This window comes from Dermacentor silvarum, chromosome 1 (assembly GCF_013339745.2).
Source record: "Dermacentor silvarum isolate Dsil-2018 chromosome 1, BIME_Dsil_1.4, whole genome shotgun sequence".
Classification (NCBI taxonomy): Eukaryota; Metazoa; Arthropoda; class Arachnida; order Ixodida; family Ixodidae; genus Dermacentor; species Dermacentor silvarum.
The window spans coordinates 304629848-304657317 of record NC_051154.1 but is presented as its reverse complement, the minus strand read 5'-3'; the positions used below and the strand labels follow the sequence as shown (position 1 = coordinate 304657317).

Below are 27470 nucleotides of genomic sequence, written 5' to 3'. Positions count from 1 at the left end.
GTTACATGAATGTAGGCCATTGACTTACTGCGCGAGGTGTATGATTTCACTCGTGTGGATATACCGCATGTTTCTGTCATCTGGGATTATGAAGAGTAGGAATTTCGAAATAAAAGCGAATTTTTTTTCGGTCTTAAGTGTCATATCAGTGGCGAATAGGAGTATTCGCACGATGATCGCCAATACAATTGTTATTAAACAAAGTTTCACCAATTATTTTTTGATATATTGTCTTAAGGGGCCTACTGTAATTACAAAATTTAAGTTAGCCGTTGCTCAAAGCATAAGCTTTTACTTGGAACTTCTTGCTTAGCGCCAGTTTATAGAAAAACGCACTGAATATGTGCCGTGAAATGAATCACGTTAACAGTTTTAGATATACTGCATATTTCTACAGTGCGGGAAATGTTAAATGGAAATGCAATGCGTTTTGCTGCAGATTTCGAGTATTTATTTATTGAAGCCGGTGCAAATGACAAAGTTGCAGTATGTCCGAGCAGAAAACGTGACCGCCTTCCGAGCACATATTTGATCCGCTGACAGTTTTCGAATTCAGGCTATCGCAGGCCCGGGTATTTCCCCGTTGTATGCTTATACTCCAAGAGGTACTAACCTGTATCAGAAACACCACTAGCCATCTCAGTTATGGTTTAACTAGGCATGCAATAGCAGGGAAGGATGAAACGCTTAAAAAATACAGCAGACGGGAACTGTTTTCTGTAACTGACTGTTCCTTTGTTCTCCAACATGCTTATCACAATTACAAAGAACTACCAATGTTTCTGGTAGGAAATGTGGAGGAGGTTCGAGTGTTTGCTGCGAGGCTGCGTACGAAAAAACGAAAAAAAAAGGCGCGCATGTCGAGAATAAAAAGTAACAAACGATGCGGGCAGGCCGGTCGATGTTCAAATAAATCCGCGCGGCTGGGCCACGTGACACGTCTCTCTTCGTAGTCGCCGCCGTTTCCAATCGTCGTTAGGAGTCGTCGTCATCATCTGCTTCGTGATCTGCGCGCCGCTACGTGGGGAGAGAAGCGCCCCCGGCGTCCGCACCGGTGCTCGCGCTTCCTTTCCCTCGCAAACCCTTTCCCCGCGTCGCACGCGCTCGCGGCTTGTGGGCGATGTCGGCGTTCCTTCTGGCTCACTGCGTCCAACGTGCGGCCGATATGAACGGAGTTCCGACGACGACGGCGCGCTACGCCGCGTCCGGCGCACCGCAGGCTTCCGCTCTGCCCGCGGCGTGCGCCCTGCGTTCGCCGACCGGCCGGCAGCCCAAGTGCGCCCGCTGCCGGAACCACGGCCGCCGCCGATTGGTGCGGGGTCACAAGCGCCAGTGTCCCTTTCGGGAGTGCACCTGCGAGAAGTGCGAGCTCATTGCCGAACGCCAACGGGTCATGGCCAAGCAAGTGGCCCTGAGGAGGTGATCGCACAGCCTCACCTTTCTTTTTCTTTCTGGTCCGCGAACCGTGCTTTACGCGTCCGTGCGTGCAGCTAGCTGCCTTGTTTAATGGGCTGAACGGAGCTATACGCGTTGCACGCGATGGAAGGGAGGCCACAGATCTTGAACCTTTACGTGGAGTACTGCTCCACTATGGAAGGTTGCGGTAGCTGCTGCTGCTGCTGCTTAAGTCGGGGCTGTGCTTTTGTGGCGACGAAATTATAGCCCGTTCCATGATGTGAACACAGCGTATCTGATGTGCTTGAGCGTCGTTGTATTTAGAGGAGCAGGGAGGAGGCGTTAAAATTGCTTAGCCTTGACGTTATTCGCAAGGAAACAGCAGTGAGTGTGAAATATCCGACATTTGTCTATGCGGAAAACGTGACAAAACCATAAGGCAGAAAGCAGAGTCCTTGCCCGGAATACACGCTCTGCAGTGGCCCTTATATTTTCGCTGCTGTAATGTTTGTATTTGCATTGTAGTTTTTTTGCGGTAATTATTTGCCATGAACAGTTAGGAACTTCCATAAAAAATCAGCCATGCATAATGAGCGTGAAGAAACGCTACCTGAATGTTGCAGCGGCTTCTGAATTGTAACATATTTGGGCCAGTTGGTGCATCGTTAATATGTGCAAACAGTGCTCACGTGATATTACAAAGATGGCTTCAGAACAATGCCCGAAGTACATTAGAATGCCTATCGGGTGGCATGACAGCGTAGTCATTTCATTTTTTCCATACACCCCGTCTATTGAACGTTACACAGGGCATAGTTTGAATTCTTTGAAACATAGCAGTTCATTATAACAAGTTGCAAGCAAACTGTGTTGTCCTCCATAGCAACCTGTCTAACCACCGTGTCTCGTGGCCACCGTTGATGCGACGTTGCATATGCCGTAGTTTAACTTTTTTTAATTTCTGTTTTTTATTTACACAGCATTTAGTGGACCCATGTGCTTGACAGTAAACGCAAATAACACATCTGCCAGCCCGCACCAATTGTTTTTACGTGACGGCCAAGCCTATGCCGGTCACGGCAGATCAACTGAAAATTCGTGCGTTTTCATGAAAAAGCACCTACAGCCTATTGGCTAAAATTACTGCGTCAGCGAGTCACGTTACACGCAGGTGGCCTTAAATTTCGCGTGATTGAATACTTTCCGACTGAGAGATCGGTTGCATAAAAAGCGCCACATTCCAAAGTTTGCTTGCAAATTTGTGAGGACGTAACCCTTGGCACTGTATACTTGAGTCATAGCGCTGAGCTAGTTGGAACTTAAGACATTTAGGACATTTCCAGCACTTAGAGAAAAAATATATATATACCATTAGAAGAAGACAGCGATGACGGAAAAGATTGTCCTGTCTTTTCTGTTCTGTCTAATCGTTTGACTGTCCTGTCGCCCTTTTTTGCCTTACTTTCGGTCTTTCCTTCTGTACCTAAGTGCATGGAAATATCTCAGAAGTGTAACCTTGGTTAAGCGCACGCGTGCGTCTGTCGGTCTGTGCCAACGGTACGTGTGCTTGTGCCGGCAGGGCCCAAGCAGCCGCCGAATCCACGGGCAACCAGCTGATGACTGATGACGAGAACGACGCGGAGCCATTGCCTGCTAGCCCCGTGCTCGGTTGGCATATTGCCCCTCCATCGCAGTGGAATTCGGGCGAGGCAGCGGCGCCCAACCTGACGTCACCACTCGCACGAGGAACGTCGGCCTTCGCTGCCGCAGGTGAGGGATTCGTTCGTTTCAATACTGGGAATTATCGAAAATGAAATAAAAATTAATTCCGGGACTTTGCTTGCCAAAACCACGATCAAATTATGACGTACGCCATAGTTGGGGGGGGGGGGGGGACTCGGATTAATGTTGACGACCTGGGGTACTTTTAACGTGCACCTAAATCTAAGTGTACGAGTAGTGTTCGCATTTCGTTTCCTATCGAAATGTGGCTGCCGCGGCCGGGATCGAGCCAGTGATCTCGACCTGGAGTTCAGAATCGTAACGCCATAGCCACTTAGCTACCGCTGTGGGTATCGTGAATTGTCACTGCCATTGGGTGCATACCACCTGCTTAAACCTGCTTAAAAAAGAAAAACAACAAAAGTGACACATTAAATGAAAGTGGCTGTGACAATAAATAGTCCACAAGAGTGGCGATGTGGGCTTGTTGATACATCTAGACTAAAGGTGGTTGAGCGCAGGGAAACATGAGGACAATGGAAGGCACATCGGACGCACGGGCGCTCCTGTTGTCTTCGTGTTTTCCTGCGCTCAACCAACTTTCATTAAATAGCGCTGTCTTGTCTTCTCAAGTGGACATTTCCTAGAGGCGGAAATTTCGAATGTCCAAGGAGCTGTTAATTAAGAGGTTCACTAAACAACTTATAGTTGTTAATTTTATGGCACACGTTGCAATTGTCAAATTGTAGTGAATTCATGTCTGCTTCACAAAATGTCCAAGTCTCACACCGGTTTCGAGTTCTCCGTGCTCAAAATATCCTAAAAAATGTCTTGGAATTTCGGATAAGATTGTCCTAAACTGTTAGACAAATGCTTTTTGAGGAACTGCCAACTGGAACGCCAATGAATTTTGCAGCAAGCTTTAAGGGCGGATACCTCGAAAGTACTTCTAGTCTGAACCGGTTCGCGAACCGGTTCAGCAGAGTCAACTTTATCTTCCTGATGGCGAAATGCTGCAGAGTGCTATCGACTTGCCCGCATGGCGCATGCGCAGGCTATGTCAGGAGGTTGAAGAAATAGGCTTTCTGGCTGATTGGAGACAAAATTGAATGCTTTTACATGAATATCAATTAAGTTTAATGTTGGAAAGCTGCAGCAACATGCACAAAAACACAGTCGTCTTAGGCAGTGTCGCGGCAATAGTGTGTCGCGCGCGGTGCGGTGCCTCAACGCGTCCTCCATCTTTTTCGCGTTTCCGTTTATTGTCATCATTACTGAGTACGGGGAAAACATTCGAAATTTATAGGGGTGTTCGAATAGCAAAATTTTCGTATCGAATCGAACACGAGGATTTGAGAAAGACCACCGCTCAATGTCGAATATAATATCGACTATTTCCGATTTCTAAAAAAGTTACGCGAACAATTTCGCGGACACTTTTCGGCTACAAAACGCTTGTTTACATTATTTGATACATGTAAAAAGTGATATAGAATGATCATATCTGGTTAACGCTGACATTGAAAAAAAGAAACGGTACAGGAGAGTCACAAATGCATGTATGTAATAGAGTGTACTGGCGCTAATTGAAAGGGAACAAAGGGCAATACTACAGCGGCGCGCATGGTTTTGAAGGAATCCACACACGATGAGATTGGTCAAATAATATATTTATTTGTCTAAATCGATATAGCGAATTCATAGGCTGCCTAAGATGATACATGCTTACTCAACGGCTAGCAAGTATTTCGCATAATTAAAATACTCCGCATGATTGTTGGGGAACTCGATCGTCTGAACAACTGCTGGCCTGCTAAACAAGCATCATATAGACGAGCCTCCGTTTGCATAAGCCTTTCTCGTCTGTAGACAGCAAGAACTGTTGTTGTCTTTTATAGTATTCGAGCGAAACGAATATTTCACAACCTCGAATAGCAAATTTTGGAATCGAGACCGCTCAATTCGTATTGAAATTTCCAATATTCGCACGTCTCTACTAAAGAATACTAGTAATTCCTAGACGTATAAGAACACAGACTTGTAAACGCAAATTCGCATGGTCACAACAGAATTAACGCAAGGTTTCTTTTCTTTGCAAATCTCGCATTAAAATTTAGGGACATATTAACATTGCAGAATGGGGAAAAAAAGAAAAAGAAAAGAACTAATACTGTGTTGTGATTAAAAAATGAAAGACATTATTAAGTCTAATATACTAATACAGCACATGCACACGGAATATAGAAGCGACAATCTTGAAGTAAAATGCCTTGAGGATGCAGCGTGGTTCCGGACTTTGAGATGCCGATAAGACAGCAGCCGCCCTGTTCCTTTCTGGGTATAATTTTTTTTTTCTACAGTCGTTAAATGGACGACGCTCGCCGCTCAGACAAACTTTTCGCGTTGCCGCCATCACCGCGATTCTAGCGATATCGTTATTGAAGATGAGCTATGGGAAAGGAGCCGGCTCCTCGATAAGAATGAATAAGACGTTTTTGTCAACAACGTTCAGGGGGTCTACGAATATATTGCACAGATACGGATAAATATTCAAGAACGTTTCAAAGACAGAGTTAATATCTGTCCGGGTAGCTCGTCCTGGTACGAATGTGGCTCTCTGGGGGGCGGGGTCACTTATTCTCTGACAGTTTCCCATGACCAGGAACTTAGACCATATATACCGGACTGTGGGATCATTCTTGTAACTGTTTAACAAAAGACGCCAGGAGTTCGTCGTGTATATAGGACGAGTTGTGGGTATGCTGTCATGGAGTCTGTGAAGATTATGGGATGATAGTGCATGCAGTTGGAAAGTGATCGATGGAAGAGACTATAGACCTACACCATGTTTGCGAACAGCGATAGGCGCCCCTCGATATACTCTAGGTACTATAGCGCCGTCGTCTATAGGCTCCGCCTACATTCGCCACCTCCGTTTGTGCGCTAGGAAGGCGTCTTTTACATTTTTTAATTCAAGGGTCATACATGCAAGAACCACGATTTGAATATGAGACACGAGGTAGTGGGGGTCTCCGAATCAATTTTGACCACTTGGGCTTCTTTACCGTGCACAGAATGCACGGGCTATTTGCATTTCGCCCGCATCGAAATACGACCCATGGAGACGGTAGGCCTAGCATGCTCTGCCGCAGCTCGTCATAGTGCGCTTATATTTGACAACGCGATTAACGTGGACCTAAATAAACTGGTTTTCTCGGTGATGTCGGTGCGAATGGCAAACGAAACGTACTACGTGCAAGCCAGCCGAGCCGCCTCGCTCAGACAGTCGGTGTTTGCTTCCCGTCTGCGAGAAGAAACGCCGTCGGACCGTTGCTCGCGATCACGCTAGTGGTTTAATATTGGGCGATGCTTGACGGAACAGGAGCACATTGGATGTAATTTCGTTCTAGTAATAATTATTTCACGTCAAATTCAAAGTAACCGATTTGTATGCCACCGTGAGTGGAGATAGAAGCGATCACCGCGGCTGTGTGATGGGACGGGTGAGGTACCGGCCCTATCCGGCGACGCACAATCTGCACTGTTGGGCGTGGCCGTCCGATCGCTACGGTCATCGTACAACGATATCCGAGGAATAGGTCGTTGGTCCGGTGTCCGATCAGAGGTCGTATTCTGTCAGAAAATTTTAGAAATAGTTTGGGTGGTTGTTGGGACGACAAGTCAGACGCCGGATCACGCCGCGTGTTTCCTGCTCCTACTGGTAAAGCGTCGCCGAAATCGCGGTTTGATTCGCTCTTGTAATGGCAGACTCTGGACATTTTATTTCATGGGCGTAAATTCATGAACTCGTTTTGGGCGCGTTGATGACATCCACACTGCAACTAACTCAGCGGTAACCGTGCAGCCTGCGTATGTGAACGTGTCCTATAGGCTATTTATATCTGCACTGTCACATTCTTTGAGGTAAATCTGCACGCACCACCTACATTCAAGGCCAATCTTAAGCTAGCTCTCTCACGGTTCATATGGTAATAAATTGTCATGACACGCTAGTAACGATCCTAAGCACCCTTGTTGGCCGCCACGCAAAATGACAAAGAAGCTTAACTGTTACGAAATGTTTGGCGCATAATCGATGAGCTGGTATCGGAATCTAACTCACGCCTTTTACTGCGGCGGCCCATTAGTTGTGACGGTTTTCATCAACAGGAAACTCTTAAAAAAACTTGTGCCACTTGTGTCTTTCGGCACACCTCACCATGACGCAGCTCGTCGGCATACTGCGTTTCCTTTGTTGTAAAACTGAACCGCACAAGCACTTGTGAAAACCCAGCGGCAACTGAAGAGGCAGGCCGGTTCGGCGGCAGAGTGCCTACCATACGAAAGTCACTCCCGACGATAGCGAAACCGCAGCTTTGTGACGTAGTGCCGTGGTGTAGGATGAATGGATGCTATGAGAGTCCCCTTTGAAACTGGGTGGTAAGTTGCGCCACAAAGCTCTTGTTCTCATTTGAAGACGAAAGCCTTAAGCGCCTGCTTAAGGCTTTCGCCTACTTAAGGCTATTCCCACCGCCGCCGGGCAACCACTGGTTCAAATGGGTACAAGCGTACCCCCGGCCTGGCGTTCGGCTTCCTTCAGGGGTGATACGCTTGGGGAAGGAAGCCTGAGCCCTGAATTCCCGTCGAAACCCTCGTGAGTTTTCTGACCTCACGAGGGTTTCGACGGGAATTCAGGGCGCAGGCTCCTTTCCCAAGCGTATCACCCCTGAAGGAAGCCGAACGCCAGGCCGGGGGTACGCTTGTACCCATTTGAACCAGTGGGTGCCCAGCGGCGGTGGGAATCGAACCCACAACCTCCCGCAGCCGAGGTGGGCGCTCTTCCACGGGAGTGTAACACAGGAGTGTAACTACCCCTGATAGTCTTGAAAAAAAAAAAAAAAAACGCGTCGTCCGGTACAGTGGAACGAAAATTGCAATATCAGCAATGGCTCATACCGCCCTAAGCAAGCAAAAATGCGCTGTTAGGCACGGTATTCCGAATCGGCTCGGCGCCGACGCGCAGATTCTCGCTTAGCCGCGCGGTGCGCTTCAAGATGAGCGGCTTCTTCTTCAAGTGTCCGGATCTTCTTTGGTCGTCCCATGTCAAGGCTACATGTACTCGTCACAGAGTCAACGAGAGTTGTGATGCCGTCGTGGTGGCTCCGAGCTTTATCTCCCCCGGTGACGTCATGGCCAAGCTGCGCCTCCACACTTGCCGGGGCGTGGCTGGTCGAAACCTACCGAGGTGCGGCCGACGCCGCCGGCGTTTCCCCGGCGCGAACGCGGGAAACGAGAAAGGCGGGCGGCGTCGGCAGCAGCTCTGCGCGTTGCCTCGTTGGTGCTGCTACAATTTCTTTCTCTCTCAATCGCTATCATTTTTTCTTTCTCTTTCCCGAGCACTGCGCGCGCCGCGTGCTGCTCTCCTTCCCTCTCCTTAACGTCCCATGTCAAAGCAACATGTGCACGGCACGGAGAGGAGGCGAGACACACGCCGCTCCGCGAGATGGTTGCTAGGCAACGCAGTGACGTCATAGCTCGGCGAGGTTTTGCGACAGCAGGCGCCACTTTTTACGGTTAGCTAGAACAGCTTCGCTGTTAAAAACAAACCCGCCGCGGTGACTCAGTCAGCTAAGGCGTTGCGCTGCTGAGCACGAGGTCGCGGGATCGAATCCCGGACTTGGCGGCCGCATTTCGATGGAGGCGAAATGGAAAAACGCCCGTGTACTTGCGCTGTAGTGCACATTAAAGAACCACAGGTGGTCAAAATAAATCCGGAGCCCCCCCCCCCCCCCCCCCCCACTACGGCGTGCCTCATAATCAGAACTGGCTTTGGCACGTAAAACCTCAGAAAGAAGAAGAAGAATGTTAAAAACAACCACGTGACCTTCTAAATGGCTCATGCCCCCGTAAGCAATAGCTCATACCCCCGTAACCAAGCAAAAAATGCAATGGCCAATAACCCCGTAAGCCTGAGGCTGCAAGCGCTCAGCAAAGTGAAGCGAGTGGTGCATACCTTCGTTGAAATCAGCCATGCAGCACATACGTTTCAATTCTGTGCTGAGAGGATGCAACTTAAAGTCGAAGAGAAACGTCGTTGGCGCGAGTCTGACCCCGCTAAACGAACGCGCGAAGCCGCAGCTAAGCGTCGAAAACGAGCCGAAGAACCCGAACTGCGAAAGCAGCAACGCATTAGACGACGCATTACCAAGTGTGCAGCAGGCTTTCGCCTTCACGTGTTACAGGAGTGTAGCATGCTGCCGAATTTTTTGCCTAATGTCCTACCTGTATTAAAAAAGAAACACACAAAAAATACACAAAGAATTCCCAGCATCAAACTTTCTGAACCACTATTAGTAACTTTGTTTTTGTACACCTCCGTTGTTTGTGGTCTCCATACTTTTCTGCCACGAAACCTCGATTTGCCTGTTACTTCTAAATATATAGCGTGCAGCGCCACCGCCGTGGGGTCACTGGATTGGACAAGTGCGGTGCGTACAATGGAAAGGGAGTGGTCGAGCATGGCTATTGCCGAGCCTTTGTGCCGTGTGGTTGCATCTGTGTAGCAAATGCCGTGGGAGTTGCGTGATGCATGTGTAGCGCGTGTAGTACACGACTTGTTCGTGTCTGGGTGTCATGTCATGTTCGGGGTGCATGTGTCGGGGTAATGGGACAATTTTCAGGAAACACCTAATCACTATGGGAAGCAGTGTGGTTGCAGCAGCTCCCCAGTGAAAATTCCAATCCATATTTCTATTATTGTAATAATGTTTTGTATTTGATGTATAAGATATTTATTAGTCTAATAGGAGTTTATATTAGTATGGTACAATTGAATCTCCTGTCAATTCAATAAAAATTTGAATTGGGTACATATTATACTAAGGCAATTTGTATTAGTGCCTATATACAGTGTGATGGTGCTTGCTGATGGACAAATAGAAGTACGTATTACTACCACCGCCAGTTAGAACTGTTACAAATATAGCCTAATGGCCTTGTAAGTTGTAATAGCAGACTAAACAGATGCAGATTTCTGTTGGGATTTGTAATGGAATTGTAAGTAAATGCCACTTGGTTTTGGTGGGGCTCAATATGTCAGTTGATCCAAATAAGAAGACGCTGGCTGACTAATTGCCTGTGAAACAACAAAATATAGTTAATCGTAAGAATAAAATAATTCTAGATTAAGTGCCCAAATAAGGAGTCTTTGTAGTTTGCTATGGATTCCTCGTTGCGTCTGGACACGTGGTATCTCCGACATTGACATTGTAGGTCGGGTGGCTGAGAAAGTTCGTCACGTAGTTGCAGAGCTTACACCTAAACGATGTGGCCCCAAGTTACTGTAGCATGGCGTCGTGCGAAACGGGTCCAAAGGTGTTCTAAGTATAAACCCTCCTGCAGCGACAACACATCACCTTTCTTAATGTCGATGGCCAAGATCACCTTGAGCTGCATGATGCTGGGTTCCCTATTAATGTTTTCCTGGCGTTGAAATAATGCGTCTTGCGTTCAAATGCGTCTGCGGAAACCAGTGAGGCTGTCCGGGAGGTGAGCCATTTTTTTCTAGGTTGTCGATGAGACCATACGACATATCTTATTTTTATCTCTTCCAACTATTTGTATCTGTAGTGTGCATGCACTGCTATACCGCTTCGTTATCTTCAGTTCTGTTGATATTTACTCTGCATTTCTAGTATCGGGTAACTTCCTTCACCTTGGTGTTAGTTTACGACGACCCTGAGTGCTGTAGCAAGCCACGCAACGGATGCTTCGCGAGCAATCGCTGCTCTTGGCATCTCGTATTTGACAGGTACCGACTGTTTCTTTTTGTCTTTTTTGTGTTACGCTTTATAACTAGACTCATATCAGCAGTACGAACTGCTTTCGTATATAGCTTGCAAAGATAAAACTACTTTCATTAAACGAGTAAACTGATGCCTAATCTGAGAGAAGTCGCCTCAGACTTCATCGCGAGCTTGTAGTAGAGGAAAATGAGGAAGGACATCTACGTTTGTGATAAGCAATCGCTTTTTATTAATGCTGCGTTCTTTAATTATCTTCGGCTGCGTTGATACATCGCAACTTTTAGATTCAACAGGGGCGCATTGGAGGTGGTCGTGATGCTGGTGAATATGATGCATAAGGGAGATGAGCTCAGTATGGAAGTAACGCCAACGCTTTTAGCAAACTTCTTCCGTAGCCGGCGATCAGCGTACTCTAGTATCGGCACTGGCGAGCAGGCATTGGCAGCTTACATGTCGCTGTTTCCACGCCAATCTAGTAGCACCACAGCAGCTCACGTGACGAACGTGAAACCATCGTAGCATTATATACTCGACGCAATATCAGCTGTGCGCTGAGGAGAGCCGGCCTCGCGCCGTAGCATATTATTTTGCTCAGTTTGTCTGGATAAGCACAGCGGCATGAGTGCAAGCACAGTATGGAGCTTCGCATCCTAAGTATCGCGACGGAAAAGGACGGTTGGCTCGTCCAACATTATCAGGTGCGTCAGTACATGGTAAACGAACTTTTTATTGCGATAGCAATTATATGGACACTTGAACCGGATTTCTGCCGTCGGCGTCGTCGTCGCCGTCGTCGTCGCCGTCGCCGTGAGGTTCCCTATAGATAAAATCTTCGCCGCGCGCCGTATGCCCGAGAGGAAGCGTGCGGAGACGCGCGCTATCACGGAGAGCGAACACACTCAATCTCCCACGCGCAAGCAAGGAAGCAGGAAGCCAGCGCCGGAGGGAGCAAGGGCGGGGGGGGGGGGGGAGGCGCACTTCTACTCTGCCAACAACCGCGCTCGTCGCTCGCTCGCACCGTCTCTTATCTCCACACGGCTCTGACCTTTAAGTGCATTCGCCGCTCAGTTTCCGTTGAAGCGATAGACCGCACGTACCTTCGCCCGCTGCGGCGTATGCTTGCTGTCAGCGTTTTGACAGTCGTTGTCTGCTGTCATTCAGTGTGATCTCTTCGTGTTTGTGCGCGCTCACACCACGCTTGTTCATTCAGTTCGTAATAGTCGGGCCACATTTTCCAACGCACGCTACACACGCAATGCTGCCCGGATCGGCAGTGCAGCGCTACAGGTGTGTCCCTTCGCACGCGCTGCCCACGGGAAGCGCTTCTCATGAACACCACCGTTTCACACGCGCCTTCTCGTGGTCATCGAGTCTCTCTTCATGTCGGTCTACTTACGCCGCAGCACACCTGCTTACTTAATCAGCTCATGTTTACTACAATTCATATTGCTACCAAAGCCGCTCACCTTACTTCGTATGACATTGCTGTGTTGCTATCGCATTCATTGCTTCGCCCTTAGGGCGAAACTGTGACATTTTTTTTAGTTTACTTCTTTTCTCGAGGCGGATGCCAAAAGCGTACATCATATCAACGCATGTAAGTGCCCATGCGTACACGTTATCACTGTTGCAAACTTTCTTGTCACTTATGCATCGGGTTTGAGTGCAATAGGCACAAAAGCAAATCCGCCAGAACCCAGCGGAACGCTAACCTAGCGAGATAGCGCTAACAGTAACAAGCGGCGTAAAAAAAAAAAAAAATATGACCGACATGGCTTTTCGAGCTTCTATAGGCACGATGCGTGAATATTTGCACATTTGCGGGGGAGAAAAAATCAGGATACTTGCACAGTACTTGCTGAACTAGAACAGCACAAAAAGTCTAGATGATGCCTGCGTCTGTCAAAATGGTCACGCAAACGCATAGCATAGCAGAAGACAGTGGAGCTGGCGCACTTTCACACGGGCTCCTCAGCGGGCTGCCGATGGAGACGCGCGCGATTTTCTGGAAAGGTAACTCCAACTGCTGTGGCGAAAAGTGTCGCTAAATCTGCAGCTTCACATTTCCATTTTGCGCAGATTAAAAAAAAAACTATCTTAATGAGCGCAAGAACCTTACTCTGAACTCATGAAGTAGCGTTTACTGCAGTCACGAATGTCGTTGACATTCCAGTGACAAGCGAGCTCAAGTTTGCGTGAACGGCATGGTGACTGGAACGCTCAAGCTGAAATAGAGACCTGTATGCCGTTGGCTCTAGTATGCCTGAGATGGAAGAAGTTAGAAGTTATCTCGTCCCGTGACGCGAGTCTACACCGGGCAGCTTGCGGCCGACCGAGAATTTCTCGCGTTCCTATTGCATGAGGCATCAAGCACGTCAATTACACCGTGGAGATTCACCCGTTGTATGCACTTGTTTACGCCAGGTAAAGGAACATTTCGCACGCATTTAAGGAATGTCACGTTCACGACGAACGGCGTCAACCGACACCGGGGAAACAGCCGTACAAGGCGCGGAGAAAAGTAGCGCGTTTTCTATTTTTCTTCGCCATGCGCAGGAGACATCTCATCTTGGGTTTCGCAAGGCTGTATATGTCTGGTGAAGACGACGCGTGCAGTTGTTTGGAACGGCATTGATGAACGTCGCCATGTGTCATATTCTCACCTTCAGAAAAATAGGGTTATGGGTCATTAGACAATGCCAAAACGAGAAGCCGTGGTTCTTAGCGGTAGGGTGCGAATTAGGGCTTGCAAATATCCGTCAAACCGGCTATCCGGTTTAACCGGAGGGAAGTGAATCCGGTCTCGAAGACCGGTTATCCGGTTATCCGGATTCAAGAAACGAATATTGAGGATATCCGGTTTAAATAACCGGTTAACTGGATATTCGAATATCCGGACACGAATATTTGGTGCTTAAAAAAGGAAAGGTAAGGAGGTTAACCAGAGCAGATATCGGCTTTGCACGAGCGGTTGCAAAAATAACTAGAAATATAAGATTACAAGAGAGAAAGAGAGGTAACTTCGGCATATGTACAGAAGAACAAATATCCGGCTATCCGAATATCCCGATACTATTAAACGAATAACCAACCGAATAACCGCGATCACTCCGGTTATCCGGTTTTCAAATTCAAATGAACGGTGAATCGAATAACCGGATAACTGTTTTTTTCGCAAAACCGGTTTGATGTTGCTACACTAGTGCGAATATACCAGGTGTCCTTTTTTTTTTATCTGCACCACATTAAAAAAAAAATTGTGTGCGACAGGGCGCGCAATTCTAACCGATGAACTGGATTACTCGATGAGGCGGCCATTACTTTTACGAGAAATCAAAATGCACTATCGAATAATTATCGGAGCTGTATAAATAATTATTAATTAATTACTTTACGGTACATGTGCAATTTACGAATGGGAGCCGGTGAGCTTGAAACGCGTATCCACTTAGAACGAATTCTCAGGACGGCACTACTTTCTGGATATTAATTGTCCGAAAAATACGCCGGCGTTCCATTTACTTTTGGGCTTCAATGCATAAAACAGCGTTTTCATAATAAAGCAAGGGGAACAACAGGGCGTTTATACCGCTAGTTTGACGGCGCATAAATTGGAACCAGTGCCATTATTAGAATTCGTTCCAAGTCGATATTCCTTTCAAACTCACTAGCTACGATTCGTAGGTTGCAATATTTGCTGTAAATTAATTATTAAAACACTTAATCGATGACATTGTGATGATTACTCAATTGACGCATTTGATTTCTTGTGGCAGTAATGTTCGCCTCAAGGACTAATTTAGTTCAAAGGTTAGAATTGTGCTATCTGCCACAGGCGGTTAAAAAAAACAAAAGAAAACACAAAAAGAAAACACCGTATATATATATATATATATATAACATAAGTGAATGAGTGAAAATTAGAGAGTGAGCCGGTCACAGTAAAGAGATATTTGTGACAAGAATATGCTGTTGGGCTGTTTGTTTGAATTGTGCTATATTTTGCACAGCCAAAAACGGAACAGCCAAGTGAACAAGACAATACAAAACAGCGCTCAGTATTGTTTTATCTACTTGGTTGTCTCGTTTTCTGCGCCGAAAAATAACACTATTTGACAACACGATCAATCCATGGGCTTATTACGACGCGTATTCGGTGTGGCCTTAAAGTGCCTGTCGTGCTTTCGAAAGACAGCCCAGCAGTATCTTGTCACCCAGATTTCTTTTACGGTGACCAGCTCACTAGTTATTACTAATACAGTTCTGTCATATACGAGAAAGGTTCAAGAAAAATGAAAACTATGTGAACGTGACAATGCACGCACGAGTGCGCACTTTCTCTGGAATGCAGATTAGAGCACTGCACGGGCCGATTTTTGCGGCCCGGGCCCGGCCCGGGCCCGTTTTTACATTGGGCGGCCCGCCCGAGCCCGATCAAAACCTTTATGGCGAGACCCGGGCCCGGCCCGGGTCGGAAATAATCTACGTTACCCGCCCGGCCCGGCCCGCCACCCCTTTACTTTAAGCCCGAGCCCGGCCCGAGCCCGGCTCGAAACCGGCCCGAACCCGGCCCGAGACCGAAAAATACATGTTTTTCAGAGTTGAGAAGCCCGAGAATAACTCGCAGAAAGCCCGAGCCCGGCCCGGGCCCGCGTCGAAAAACCCGAGCCCGGCCCGGGCCCGGGTCAAAAAGCACACGCCGTGCCCGAGCCCGGCCCGAGCCCGTGAGAAAACTGCTCTACCCGGCCCGGCCCGGCCCACGGGCCGGGCCGGGCCCGGGCTTTCGGGTAAGCCCGAGCCCGTGCAGTGCTCTAATGCAGATGTCTGCTCGAGATTGCGGAATTGCAGGCTGTTTAAAGGTACAAAGTAAAGAGCTGGGCAATGCTCATTAGTCCTGCAAATATTGCTATTGGCGTCAGTGGGTCTGTACACGACAAGAAAATACGTGTTTTTGTTAATTTCGTCTTTCCGTTGGATCATCAAAGAGGTTAAAGAGAAATTACGAGCTGTATAGCGCTGTAGCACTACCAGCCTTTGACCCAGAAACGCAGCATTATACCACGGGCCGGCATGGTGTGACAGCACTCATACAGTTGCACCTCATTGTACCACATGCATACAATTATACTACCGCATGTCGCTTCAAACAGACGCATATATAGACGCGTGATACATAATACGCTATATAACAATATAAAACATCCTAAAGTTAAACTCTGAAGAGTTCGTCGTAGCTCAAAATAGTAGTATAGACCACGAAGTCATGCACTGATTGATTGATTCACGAAGATTAACGACACAAAGCAACACTTGGGCTATGAGAGACGCCGTAGTGGAGGACTCAGAAGAGCCTTGATCCCCTGTGGGTTCTTTAACGCGCACCTAAACCTAAGTACACGAACGTTCCTGCATTTCGCCCCATTAAAATGCGGCCGCCGAGACAAGGGAATCGAACCCCCGGCGTCGTGTTCAGCAATGCGCCGTAGCCACTGCGCTAACGCGACAGGTGATGTCTTTACCGCTTCGAGCGGTATGCAATAGTGAAATAACCGAAATCAAAGCTAAAGCAAGGCCAGGATTTCGCCCGGCCGTCTTGCTATCTTGCTACGCGGCGGTGGTTCAGCACGTGCGAGGATAACGCGTTCCCTTCGGCACCGTCGGTAGCTTGGCCGACGCAAGCGATCGAAGCACATAAATCGTCCTCCAAGCAGGTGTCACTCTTTGCGGCGTGACTCCGAGTTAACAGCCGCTTAGTGCGCGAACAGGTGTCCCGATACAGGGGCCAGGGCGTTTGTGCCATCGTTTCCGGTTGCTGTACATTGTCGGCTTCGAGGCAGAGTACATGCAACGGTGATGAGGAAGCTTGGCGCGATAACGGCGCATTTCCCGACGTTGAGCCTCGCAAGTCTGACGGCGTATGTGGAAATGCTCATTTACTCACTTAATTGTTACGTCAAGTTTTTGTTGAGCAGGGCGCGTTTATTGTCGGAAATTCGCATGTTTGACAGAACGCGGCCATTGAACCGTAAGATACTTGGAGACTTGGTGTTTCTTTTTTGAGTCTCCAAGCTCAATTTAGCGAACAGCATTGATGAGCCCCCGACTCACCAACACGTTTACAGACTACCACGCGATCTTGAAGGTGGTCTTGTGCTGTTCTGGAACCAATAGCGATGCCCCAAGCTTGTTATTGGTGAAACGGCTTCTGAAATACGCGCCCGCCACTTCCCACCTAGGAGTAGGGCCAATACCACTGCCATCCACCATCTACAACGGGACCACTATCTTTCACCGCACTTTTCCCTTCATTTGACTCTATGCTGCTTTTTTTTTCTGGCTTCTGCCAGTTCGGCCTGGGCCAGACGATGCGAAGGCTGCGCTCTCCGTACTCCGGTCCGATGGGGAGCGTCCTTGCCATGGCAGCATATTCTACTGATAGAAAAGAGCTGGCGCGAAGCTTATTTATAGCGTTATCATTAGGAGTGTCCAAGTGCATGATTAGACTAATAAGTGTCGGGCCACTCGGTTGCTTTTCTTATATATATATATATATATATATATATATATTATAGTGCAACAGACATCGGTCTGCTCCGGACCCCTGTCAGTTGCACATATTTCGCTTCTCGAGAGGCATGACGTTTGTCGACTGAGCTCCTGAACAACACTTTGCAATGTGATGAACGCGGTTGAAATCAGAGATCCGGGACCTCAAAAGGTGTGACATAATGCTAACATAGCCGGAGGCAGGACACGTTTAGGCAATTTCTTCTTTACTTCTGCCGGTTGATAGCAGTTACAAGGTGCTAGACTCGAAGTCGCACCCGCCGCGGTGGCTCAGTGGCTAAGGTGTTGCGCTGCTGAGCACGAGGTCACGGGATCGATGGAGGCGAAATGCAAAAACGCCCGTGTACTTGCGTTGTAGTGCACGTTAAAGAACCCCAGGTGGTAAAAATTAATCAGGAGCCCTCCACTATGGCGTGCCTCATAATCAAAACTGGTTTTGGCACGTAAAACCCCAGAAAGAAGAAGGCTCGAAGTCGCATAAACGCTATAATTTATTCTCCACCATAACCGTTAGAACTTTTAAATGTTTTCTGAAAGTCTTTCGAAATTCTTACGAATACTTCCTCCTGTGCAGAGTAGTAGGCTAGAAGAGCACACTACATCAAGTCGACCTCTCTGTCTTTACTTGAATAAGATTTCAGCACCTTTAAGCGAATACTTGCTAGCGAATATTGCCGGAAGAAAAGGCGCCAGCATATTACTACACCGGCACTGAAAATCCAGAAACAGAGCTGAAGCGAACCAAACTCGAAAAGTGAGAATAAACAAGAAACGATGCTGAGATCACACACACACCACAGCACCATGATGTAGCGTGAGTGCGGCCTTTCTATCTAAAATAATAATTCCTTTCGCGTAAGAGAACTACCTGAACACTTACATGTTGTACATGTGCACTTGGAGTTCCTTTTGTGTTCATAATTTTTGTGAGTGCACTGGCGCCGCGACCTGAACACGCATACACATTCGTCATGGTGTAGTGCGCAACTGCACCCACGACTGTATAGGCCGCCAGGTGGCCTTCGACGCCTCAGTGAACATTTTTTGCCGTGCTTAGGCAATCGCATGTTCAAAGCACCGACTCGTTCGCTCTGTCTAATGCACGAGATACGATAGAACAAAGGTATGAAATTAAAATTAATGGGGTTTTACGTGCCAAAACCAGTTCTGATTATGAGGAACGCCGTAGTGGGGGACTCCAGAAATTTGGACCACCTGGGTTTCTTTAACGTGCACCTAAATCTAAGTACAAGGGTGTTTTCGCATTTCGCCCCCATCGAAATGCGGCCGCCGTGGCCGGGATTTGATCCCACGACCTCGTGCTCAGCAGCCCAACACCCAAAGGTATGAAATACATAACTCGCTGGACATACGGGACATAGTATAACTGTTATTTTACGCTGCACGGTTTTGTTTCTTTTCTGACGGGGCATAAATCCAAGGAGTTGCGTTTCCTCTCCATAAATAAAATTCAGTTGCAAGTTATAGAGCATTTCGTTCGTGGATCCTTATGCCCTGCCAAACGGACAAATGTAGTGCCCCTTTGAGCGAGTATTACTTCGCCGTTAGTGTCATTCGCATGCTGTGAGAGGGAAGCGTTTAGCGACACTCGCTGTGGAACACACGCACTCGGTAGCAGGTACGTTTGTAGAACTCGTCTTGCTTCGCGGAAGTGTGCAGCTTCAATAACAGTGCTTTCAAAAATGAATAAAAAGTAACTCAATACAGCGTCGGTACTGATTCTGAACCTCTTACAGCGGCAGCTGTAAGAGCTTCAGAATCAGTATGAGCATTAGAATATGAGCTTCAGAATCAGTATGAGCTTCAGAATTCTGTAAGAGCATCAGAACCAGAGCTTCAGCTGTAAGAGCAGCAGCTATAAAGGTGCTCGAAACTGGGCTTGCCTTGCTTGTCTGTCCCGTCCATTATGTTACGCTGACGACGACCGCTGTCGTCATCGACGACAAAACAGCGATGATTTTTGTTACATGGCTAGGCCACCTCGTCATCCCCACTTTCACCACTGCCACAGCGTGAAGAGAAGTAAGACTTCTCTGAAACCGCTTCCGTGGGTATTTGAACCTATTCCGTTGAAGTAATGTGCCCTTGGGAGTCGAGCGCGTTAACCACACAGCTATCGTGCAACTTCTTTCGTCCGTTTTATTTAAAACATGAAAATAAGTCGTAGAGGTCTGCACAGCTCTAAACAAATAGGAGCTTATTATTCAATCAAACAAACAGATTGATCCAATGAAAACATCTACTCGGGCGGCTGCTCTTGCGTCGCATGCACACCTACGCACAAACGCTGAAGTTTCACGGAAAAAATGGCCTCGTAGACCTGCAAGTTTCAGCGTGCCTGTCACGCATCTGACTTTGCCAGAGACTGTCTAGTTCGAACAAAATAAACATGCCACCTGGATGGCCGTCATGGCTCTTAAATGGTAGAAAGCATGTCTTTTTAGGACATGCTAAAAGGACACTTGCACCTATTGCGCAACAACAGAGCTAATGAATTAGTGCAAGGTTTTGCGCTCCACACAGAGTCTAAGAGCGGTGGCATCTGTGCATGTATTTCGGAGGCCTGAACGAGCAATACTGCAGTGGGCGAGGATTACATTATGTGCATCGTATAGAAATTGTTCTTAACAAGATGGCGGTGTGTTTGCGTGCAATTCTTCGTAGTCATGCTCATGAATACAGCGTCGGCGGCACAAAGGTGGGGTACATGACAATGATGATGACAAGCGTAAAACATGGCACATACTCACAATAGGGAATGCACAGAGATTAAGGTAACGTTTGGAAAGCAACTGACAAACTGAAATATAAAGGTTGCGGGATACCTGTTTGTTAAAAAAATGGGCTTATTTACTTCACTTTAATACGCGTATTGTAGCTCACAACTGGACGTCCGGTGTTTACTGAGGAGCTTGTAAATTAGAAACAACTGAATAGTGATCACATGTGCTGCACCATGTGTTCATTTGCGCTGTGTTAGACTTTCAAAATGGCATTAACATGCCAGGTATACGCCCTTATGGGAACTTTAAGTCCTTCGAGAGACCAATTTGCGAGTGACTGATGCATCAGTCACTCGGAAATGCTACCGTCGCAAGTACACCGTTAGTGCGCTCTGCACAAGGGTCGTCGGGTCCGTACACACTTATCCCTGACGTTCCTGTCCCCACGTCTAGGTATCCTCGAGGACTTGCGGAAGCGCCGGTACGTTCAAGACGCCCTCACCTGCCTTGCCAACGCTCTCGCCATGGCCGGTGCTGAGGTGCCACCGCTCGTTTACCTGTACGCGCTCCTGCGGGAGACAAACTTCAGCGTCGATCGTGCCTTTTCCCGGCTACTAGAAGGTATTCTTTTCTGACTCATCTCTTGCTTTGGTTTTTGTTTTCAGTCCCTGGCCACGCTTGCTTCGTCCTTTGATTTTCTTTTTTGAAGCCCTTTCATTTTCTGCGCATTCTCCCACCCCTCCGCCCTCCACTACTTTTTTTTTTTTCAGCCGCACCGCTACCGTTGATTTGTTGCGCGATGTCGAAGAGATTAGGCCCGTGTGTCCGTTGCTTGGGATCATTAAGCACGCCGAGCATCACCGTGATGATGAACGCTGCTGCTTAGTGACAGTGTAGCCTGAATAATTTCATAACAGGGACTCGTTCGAGTATCGCTAAAGCTCGTGTAATTATGTTTTCGTCGCAGCTAAGAGAGTTTTTTTTTTACAATTCCTCTTATGATAGCGCGAGCCCACCGTGTGCTAACGACGGCGCATAGGCTGCGGGCACGGATCGATGGAGCAGGGAAAGGAAAAAAAGAAAAAAAAAGAAACAATTTCACCGGTGGGGGGAATCCGCGGGTGCTTTTGTTTCTCCTCCTTGCTTTGAAGAAAAAAAAAAAAAAGCTTTGCTCTTTCCAAAGTAGACACCGAGACGTGTGCTGTATGACTTGAATTGCTGTTGCAAACGCCGGTATAGGTTAGGCCGGGCAAAGAATCGTGATCTTGATTGAGACTAATGGCTTTCCGGGGCAACTGATTTTGCATTATAAATCCGAGTTTGACGTCTCCATTCTGAAAGCTGGTGACAACAGAGACCGATGAAAGGGCTGCCTGTTTGTGTATCCTCCAGCTTATTTTGCGTCGATACGTATATAATCGCTAACTCTTGACAAGCTAAGTGACTACGTGACCAGCCACTTTTCATGATCTCAGTCATTTCGGTGCCTAGTAACCGGAAAGAAGAAAAGAAACATGAAAAAGTCAGCACTGGCTCAAGCTTGATTGTACGGACGAGATTACTTCTTGTGTGGCTACTGTTGTTTTCGCGAATCGTTGAACTTTCATTCCCGCTCGCTGTCCCCGTTTTCCATCATTTTCCAGCTCAACCAATGAGCAAAGTTCGCAGATCACTGCACAGATATCAGCTTTCGTATTCCGTACATGACCAAACGCAAGGCCTCTGCGCGTATCTCCTTGCGCTCGGGGTTCCGCAATGCGCATGCGTCGTATCCACGCTTCGCTGCATGCATTGCATGCGCGAGGTGTATTCCGGTCCTGTAGTGTGCGCGCGGAGCAGGGCGCGCGCATCGCAAGATCCCGTGATAACCATCTCCGTAACTGGCGCAGTTCTAAACCCTTTCCGGTCAGAAATATGAGTGCACGGATAAAAAAAAGGAAATGAATTCTTCTGGTATGAAGCCATCCTGGTTCCAAGAGATGAAAAATACCAACCAGACATTGCAAACTTTTATGGGCGTAATTCTTATTGTGTGATTACAATTGTACTCATTAAGACTAGGTGGCGCCTTGATAAGTGAGCGCGCCATTCCACCTGAAGGGCTGATAACTAGTTGGGCCTTGAAGGTGTGTCGCATCTGGGTCGTGTATTGCGACCATATTACTGTCGCCATTAGCATGAAACAATTTACTATCTTTACCGAACTTGTATTTTTTATTATTATGTCAGCTACAGTGCTGAAAACTTCCTCTTCACTTCGGTACAGTTTGCACGGGGAAACTTTCTCAATAACAGAGCAATTTCTTAAATTCTAAAGATTGCCATTTTTTTTCAGCAGTTGTCTCCATAAAAGTGTTGGGTGTCTGTGCAGACCAGAGTACAGGGGCGGTATTTTGTAGCAATACCTTTCCGATGCTAATGCCTTTTCGCGCTTTTCGCGCTTGGTTAGTGGTCAGAGCGACGGTCCGCTCACGTTATCAATGGGATCAGCCGGCCGTGAGCGGTGGATGATAAGACTAGTATAGAATAGAGCATAACGCATCGCTGCAAAATACCGGCCCAGGTGTGTCTTGAAGCAACATTATAAAACATACCTTTCTATGAGAGCACCTTGTAGAACTTATGAGAAACTACAGCTTTGTATGGCTGTCAACTATAAGTTTTTGTAAGAAAATCAGATCAACGGGACCCTTATCAGCCCTCGCAGCACATTTAGCCAGCCTCCACTCTATTCCTTCTTTTGTTTGTGTTTTCTGTTTTGTTTTGTGCACACGATGCAGCTGTGTAGTTTTTTGTGATTACGTTGGGGATAGTGTTAGGGCTGATGCATAGACACCATTACATTGTTTTACCATAATCATCAACATGAATAATCAACAATAATATTTTGGTGGCATAGGCCGCGTTGCTTTGTTGTTCCACTCCGTTGTTCCTGATATTTATGTAATTTTCTTTTCTTCATATAATGATTCTATATGTATGTCTGGCACGTTGCATGACAAAAGTTTCGGTTGCACTCTTTTCCAAAAAAGGAAAAAAAGACAGGTTGTGCTGACCATTACTTACTGAAAAAGTACAAATTATTCTCTTGGACAGATATCCCGAAGCACAAGAAGAGAGAAATATATCTGCATAAAGCTAAATCTTCCGGCGAAGCGCATTTCATATAACTACCCAGTAGAAACTGCCCAGGAGGTGACAATGATTCGAAATGGAATCATGTTTATTTCGATCGTTTGTACAAGAAAAAGAACAGAAAAAGAAGAATACAACAAGAAGAAAAAAATAGAGAGATTGTTTTGTTCCAACAAAATTTATTTGGGGTTCTTTTCTCAGGCTCAGTAAATATAAATATCAGGAAAAGAAACAGCCCGAAGAGTGTTCCTTTGGCTTAAATTTATGAACTGCGCGAGGTGATGTGTGCACGTGCGGAAATCCGTGAAAGTAGAGTGTTAGTGGTTCCATGAAAAAATGGTCACACACTGAATTGTGCATGCACAGAGTGGCGAAAATATATAAATTACTGCCTAATCTTACCAAATTTAAGAGGTGCATTCTTGCAGGCAGCTGATTAATGTGATTCCGAGCGTAGTCAATGGGCCTGTAAGGGTTAACAAGCACACACGGTATGGGCCTGGTGACGATGACCAGCGGTGGACGCTTCCGTCTTGTGCGAGACAAACTGTGCGAGTTGCACTTGACCGGTGCTGTCTCTGCAGCAGCGACACCACTGTGCAGAAAAGCGCGGTCACCGATGATCGGACAATGTAAATATGCCTTCGCTACTGAGCGGATTGCGTTCAATGGTTGCGCAGCCATTGGCTCATTATTGTGGACGCTGTACAGTGTAGCTGCTGCGAAACGCGCGCGCGGTGGGCGACCGCGAATTGCGAATTAGCACTACTAAATGAAGACGAAATGAGTAGAGATAATTACGTATCTTAATGAGCATGCGTGTATACGCTTTCTTCGCGTATTTTGTTGTTCTTTTCTCGTTACTATGTCTTAGCAATCTGCCTTTCCTATTCAAATTACTTCAAATGAGAAAAGCAGATGTTAGTTTCGTCTTGTGCGTGCGTCCTTCTGAGTTTTCTGACCTCCATCCTCGACGCTTAGCTTCACTTCTTTGGTCGCTGACTTGCGTTCTCAGCCACGCGAGAACATTCAGGCGGCAGGCTTTATGATCGCACACTAAGGGATTACGACCCTGCTCGCCATAAATATAGTTGTATAAAAAGAGCGTTCTGAACCTTTCTACCCTTATAGACGGTTTCATGCTCGCGATAACAGCAGCGAGCACGCCGCCCCCAAGAAACTTTCGGTCACGTGCCTCATCAGGTTTATGCTTTAAAAAGCATGGTTTGGTTGTTTCTTTGCCAGTTACACTCAGCAGCTGCGTCAGTGGCCAAAACCGGAAGCCGTGCAGGGCCTATGTTGGTAATCAGTGAAACGGTCTATAGCTTTGTGACAAGGGCAAGAAATGCGACCTCCTGTCCTTAACAAGATGGAAGCGCCTATACGATCAATAATTTAGTGCGGGTGCTAGCCCGCAGGGAGGAAGGGAATGAATTGGAGAAGATCACGACGCCATGCAGCCAGCATTCGCAAGCCTACTGATACTTTTACTTGATTCCATTATATTACCTAAAGTGTCGTACATATTATGGCTTCGCGATGCTGAAATTTATACTACAAAAATTTCTAAACACTTTGATCTGTGACCATTTGAGAACAAGCTCCGTTTATGCAATTCGTAATTATTACTGTTAGTAGCCTCTCTTATGGTCCAGCGATACATGTGCTATCGCATCTTGTTAATAAACTAATAAAAATCGGGCCCCTCGGTTTTCTTTCTTCTCGTATATATATTGTTACAACGCTGGGAACAAGGTGGAAGAAGGGCACGAGCTGGTGTCGGAAGACAACAACGTTAGGGACTTGCCTGTGCTGCCTCTCTCGTAATATCAGCTGTAAATAATAGATGTCGCTGTTACTTACATCCTTGTGTCACAAGATATATATATATATATATATATATATATATATATATATATATATACGAAAGAAAGGAAACCGAGGGGCCCCATCTTTCTTAGTGATATCATAAGAAGCCAACAAACAATGACACCACGGATAGCATAGGGGAAATTATCTGCAGTTCTTAATTGAAATAACGAAATGATTAATAAATGGAACTGAAAGTGGATGAAAAGCAACTGGCCGCATGTGAGATACGAACCCACGTCTTCGCATTACGCGTGCGATGCTTTCCTTTCGGTCTCAGTTTCCTTGTGCGGGTTTATTGACCAGTAGCATTCACCCAAAAAGTTCACGTAGACGTGACGCCTGCGGCAGAAAGGATGTTCCACATCCGCCACCAAGGCCATGAGTAGTGGCGCTGGCCAACACTCCCATGGTTGCTTATAAATGGCATAAATACCCCAGCAAGTGGATGGGAAAATGGCACTGCGGTAGCTCAATTGGTAAAAGCATCGCACGCGTAATGGGAAGATGTGGGTTCGTAACCGACCTGCGGCCAGTCCTTTTAAATGCGTAAGCATTTCTATGCCTACCCAACGAGGAAACCCGTCCGTCTGTCCGAGCGTCACGTAAGACGATCACTTTCAAGATAGGGCCCGCAGCAGCGAGCGAATTGACCTTCGTGCTGCCTCTCTCTTCAACATGAACTAAGCGGCGTTCGCATCGTAGATCACTTTCAAGATAGGGCCCGCGCGTCTTGCTGGAACGCGAACTAAGTAAGCGGTGCGAACACAGCCTACACGAAGCTATCAGCACTCGGCGCACTCTTTCCCCATCACGGCTTTCCTCGTTGGGTAGTCATAGAAATGCTTACGCATTTAAAACCACTGGCTATGGTTATCTTAATCTCAGCGCGGCTTCTGCATACTATATTACTGACAGGGGACCACCATTCGCTTTTTCCTCGACGCAGCTCGGCTCGAGGTCCAGTCGCTGGCGATCCAGGAGTCACTGCAAAAGCAGCCGGCCGGCCCGGCTGTTGCGCCGGCCCTCCAGATGTGGTCGAACGTGCCCTGCCAGCCGTGCTCCCCCACGGCTTCCGCCACCGGTCTGGTGGCGGTGCCCACTTTGCCTTCCCTCCTTGCACCCAGGCTTCCGGCGCCGCTGCCACAAGCTTTTCCCGTTGCCGTCTGTGCGCGGCCGAGCGCGGCGGCCGCGCACAGCCACCCCCACGTCGTCGCGGCATCCCCGCCAGAGCGACCCGCTTCGGACGTCCACGAGAGGCGTCGTTCAAGCAGCGGCGACTCGTCGGAAGACGATCTGCTCTTGGATGTGGAGAGCGAGCAGGGACAGTCGCCTGGTGGTTTCAGCTGTTCGCCCGGCGCGTCTAAAGATCGGAGGAGCAGGCTGTTTGCTGCCATGCGCAACTCATAACTCCGTTGCCAACTCCGTCCTTAACATTACGAGGCGATGGTGTGCTAAGGTGTCCTTTGAAATACACAGGACGGTACGCTGGTGTATGAGCAGCGTACATGCCTGGCGGTGTAGTGCAAGCGTCCGGCGTCCCTGATCGAATAGATGGAAGTAGGCGTCGAGGGGCTCACCCGTATCAAACGCACCTTACTGCTTTGCTATAAGCACTGAATGATTAACGTTAGAGATGGACAAAACGGCTCACTTCAGTGAACGGCTCGGAACGGCTCAGCTCATTGAAATGAACCGGTTCATTTGAACGGCTCACCAGTTCACTCAAACGTGTAACCTGTGTTATGCATATTCTATAGTTATCTGGCTTTGAAAAAAAACGATATATGTATAATGTAATAACCGTGTTATTGATATTTTCGCTATGTTTAGAGAATATTTTTACATGTATTAAAAGCGTGAATTTTTAGTTGTAATGAAACTTTCTTTTCTGATATTGGGGATAAAATGCTTATGATACTGTAACAGGTAGAATGCGACATACTTTTTTCAGAAAAAAATATGTAACTTCATCGTCATTACAGAAGCTTGTCTGTTTTGGGGTACTTTTAGAATCAACTTTCGTTGAAATAAGACCACAAAATGATTGTACATTATCTTTCAACTTTATTCATTTATTCACATACGTACGTTCACTATAATATGAGTGAACTGGTCTTCTTCCTCTTTCTGGGGTTTTACGTGCCAAAACCAGTTCTGATTATGAGGCACGCCGTAGTGGAGGGCTCCAGATTAATTTTGACCACCTGGGGTTCTTTAACGTGCACTACAA

General features: G+C 47.2%; 1 protein-coding gene across 2 annotated transcripts; it reads left to right on the top strand.

Moving 5' to 3' along the window:
• Positions 1-1005: 1005 nt before the first annotated feature.
• LOC119437267 (doublesex- and mab-3-related transcription factor A2-like) lies at positions 1006-27163 on the top strand. 2 transcript variants are annotated; one of them, XM_037704306.2, is made up of 4 exons: positions 1013-1419; positions 2975-3165; positions 20687-20854; positions 26187-27163. In XM_037704306.2, exons 1-4 carry the CDS (start codon positions 1121-1123, stop codon positions 26645-26647), a joined length of 1119 nt encoding a protein of 372 aa, XP_037560234.1. In that variant the 5' UTR covers positions 1013-1120; the 3' UTR covers positions 26648-27163. The 2 variants fall into 2 exon arrangements, with proteins under 2 accessions (XP_049516359.1, XP_037560234.1); XM_049660402.1 differs by lacking the exon at positions 20687-20854 and having other exon boundaries at positions 1006-1419.
• The last annotated feature ends 307 nt before the right edge of the window (positions 27164-27470 follow it).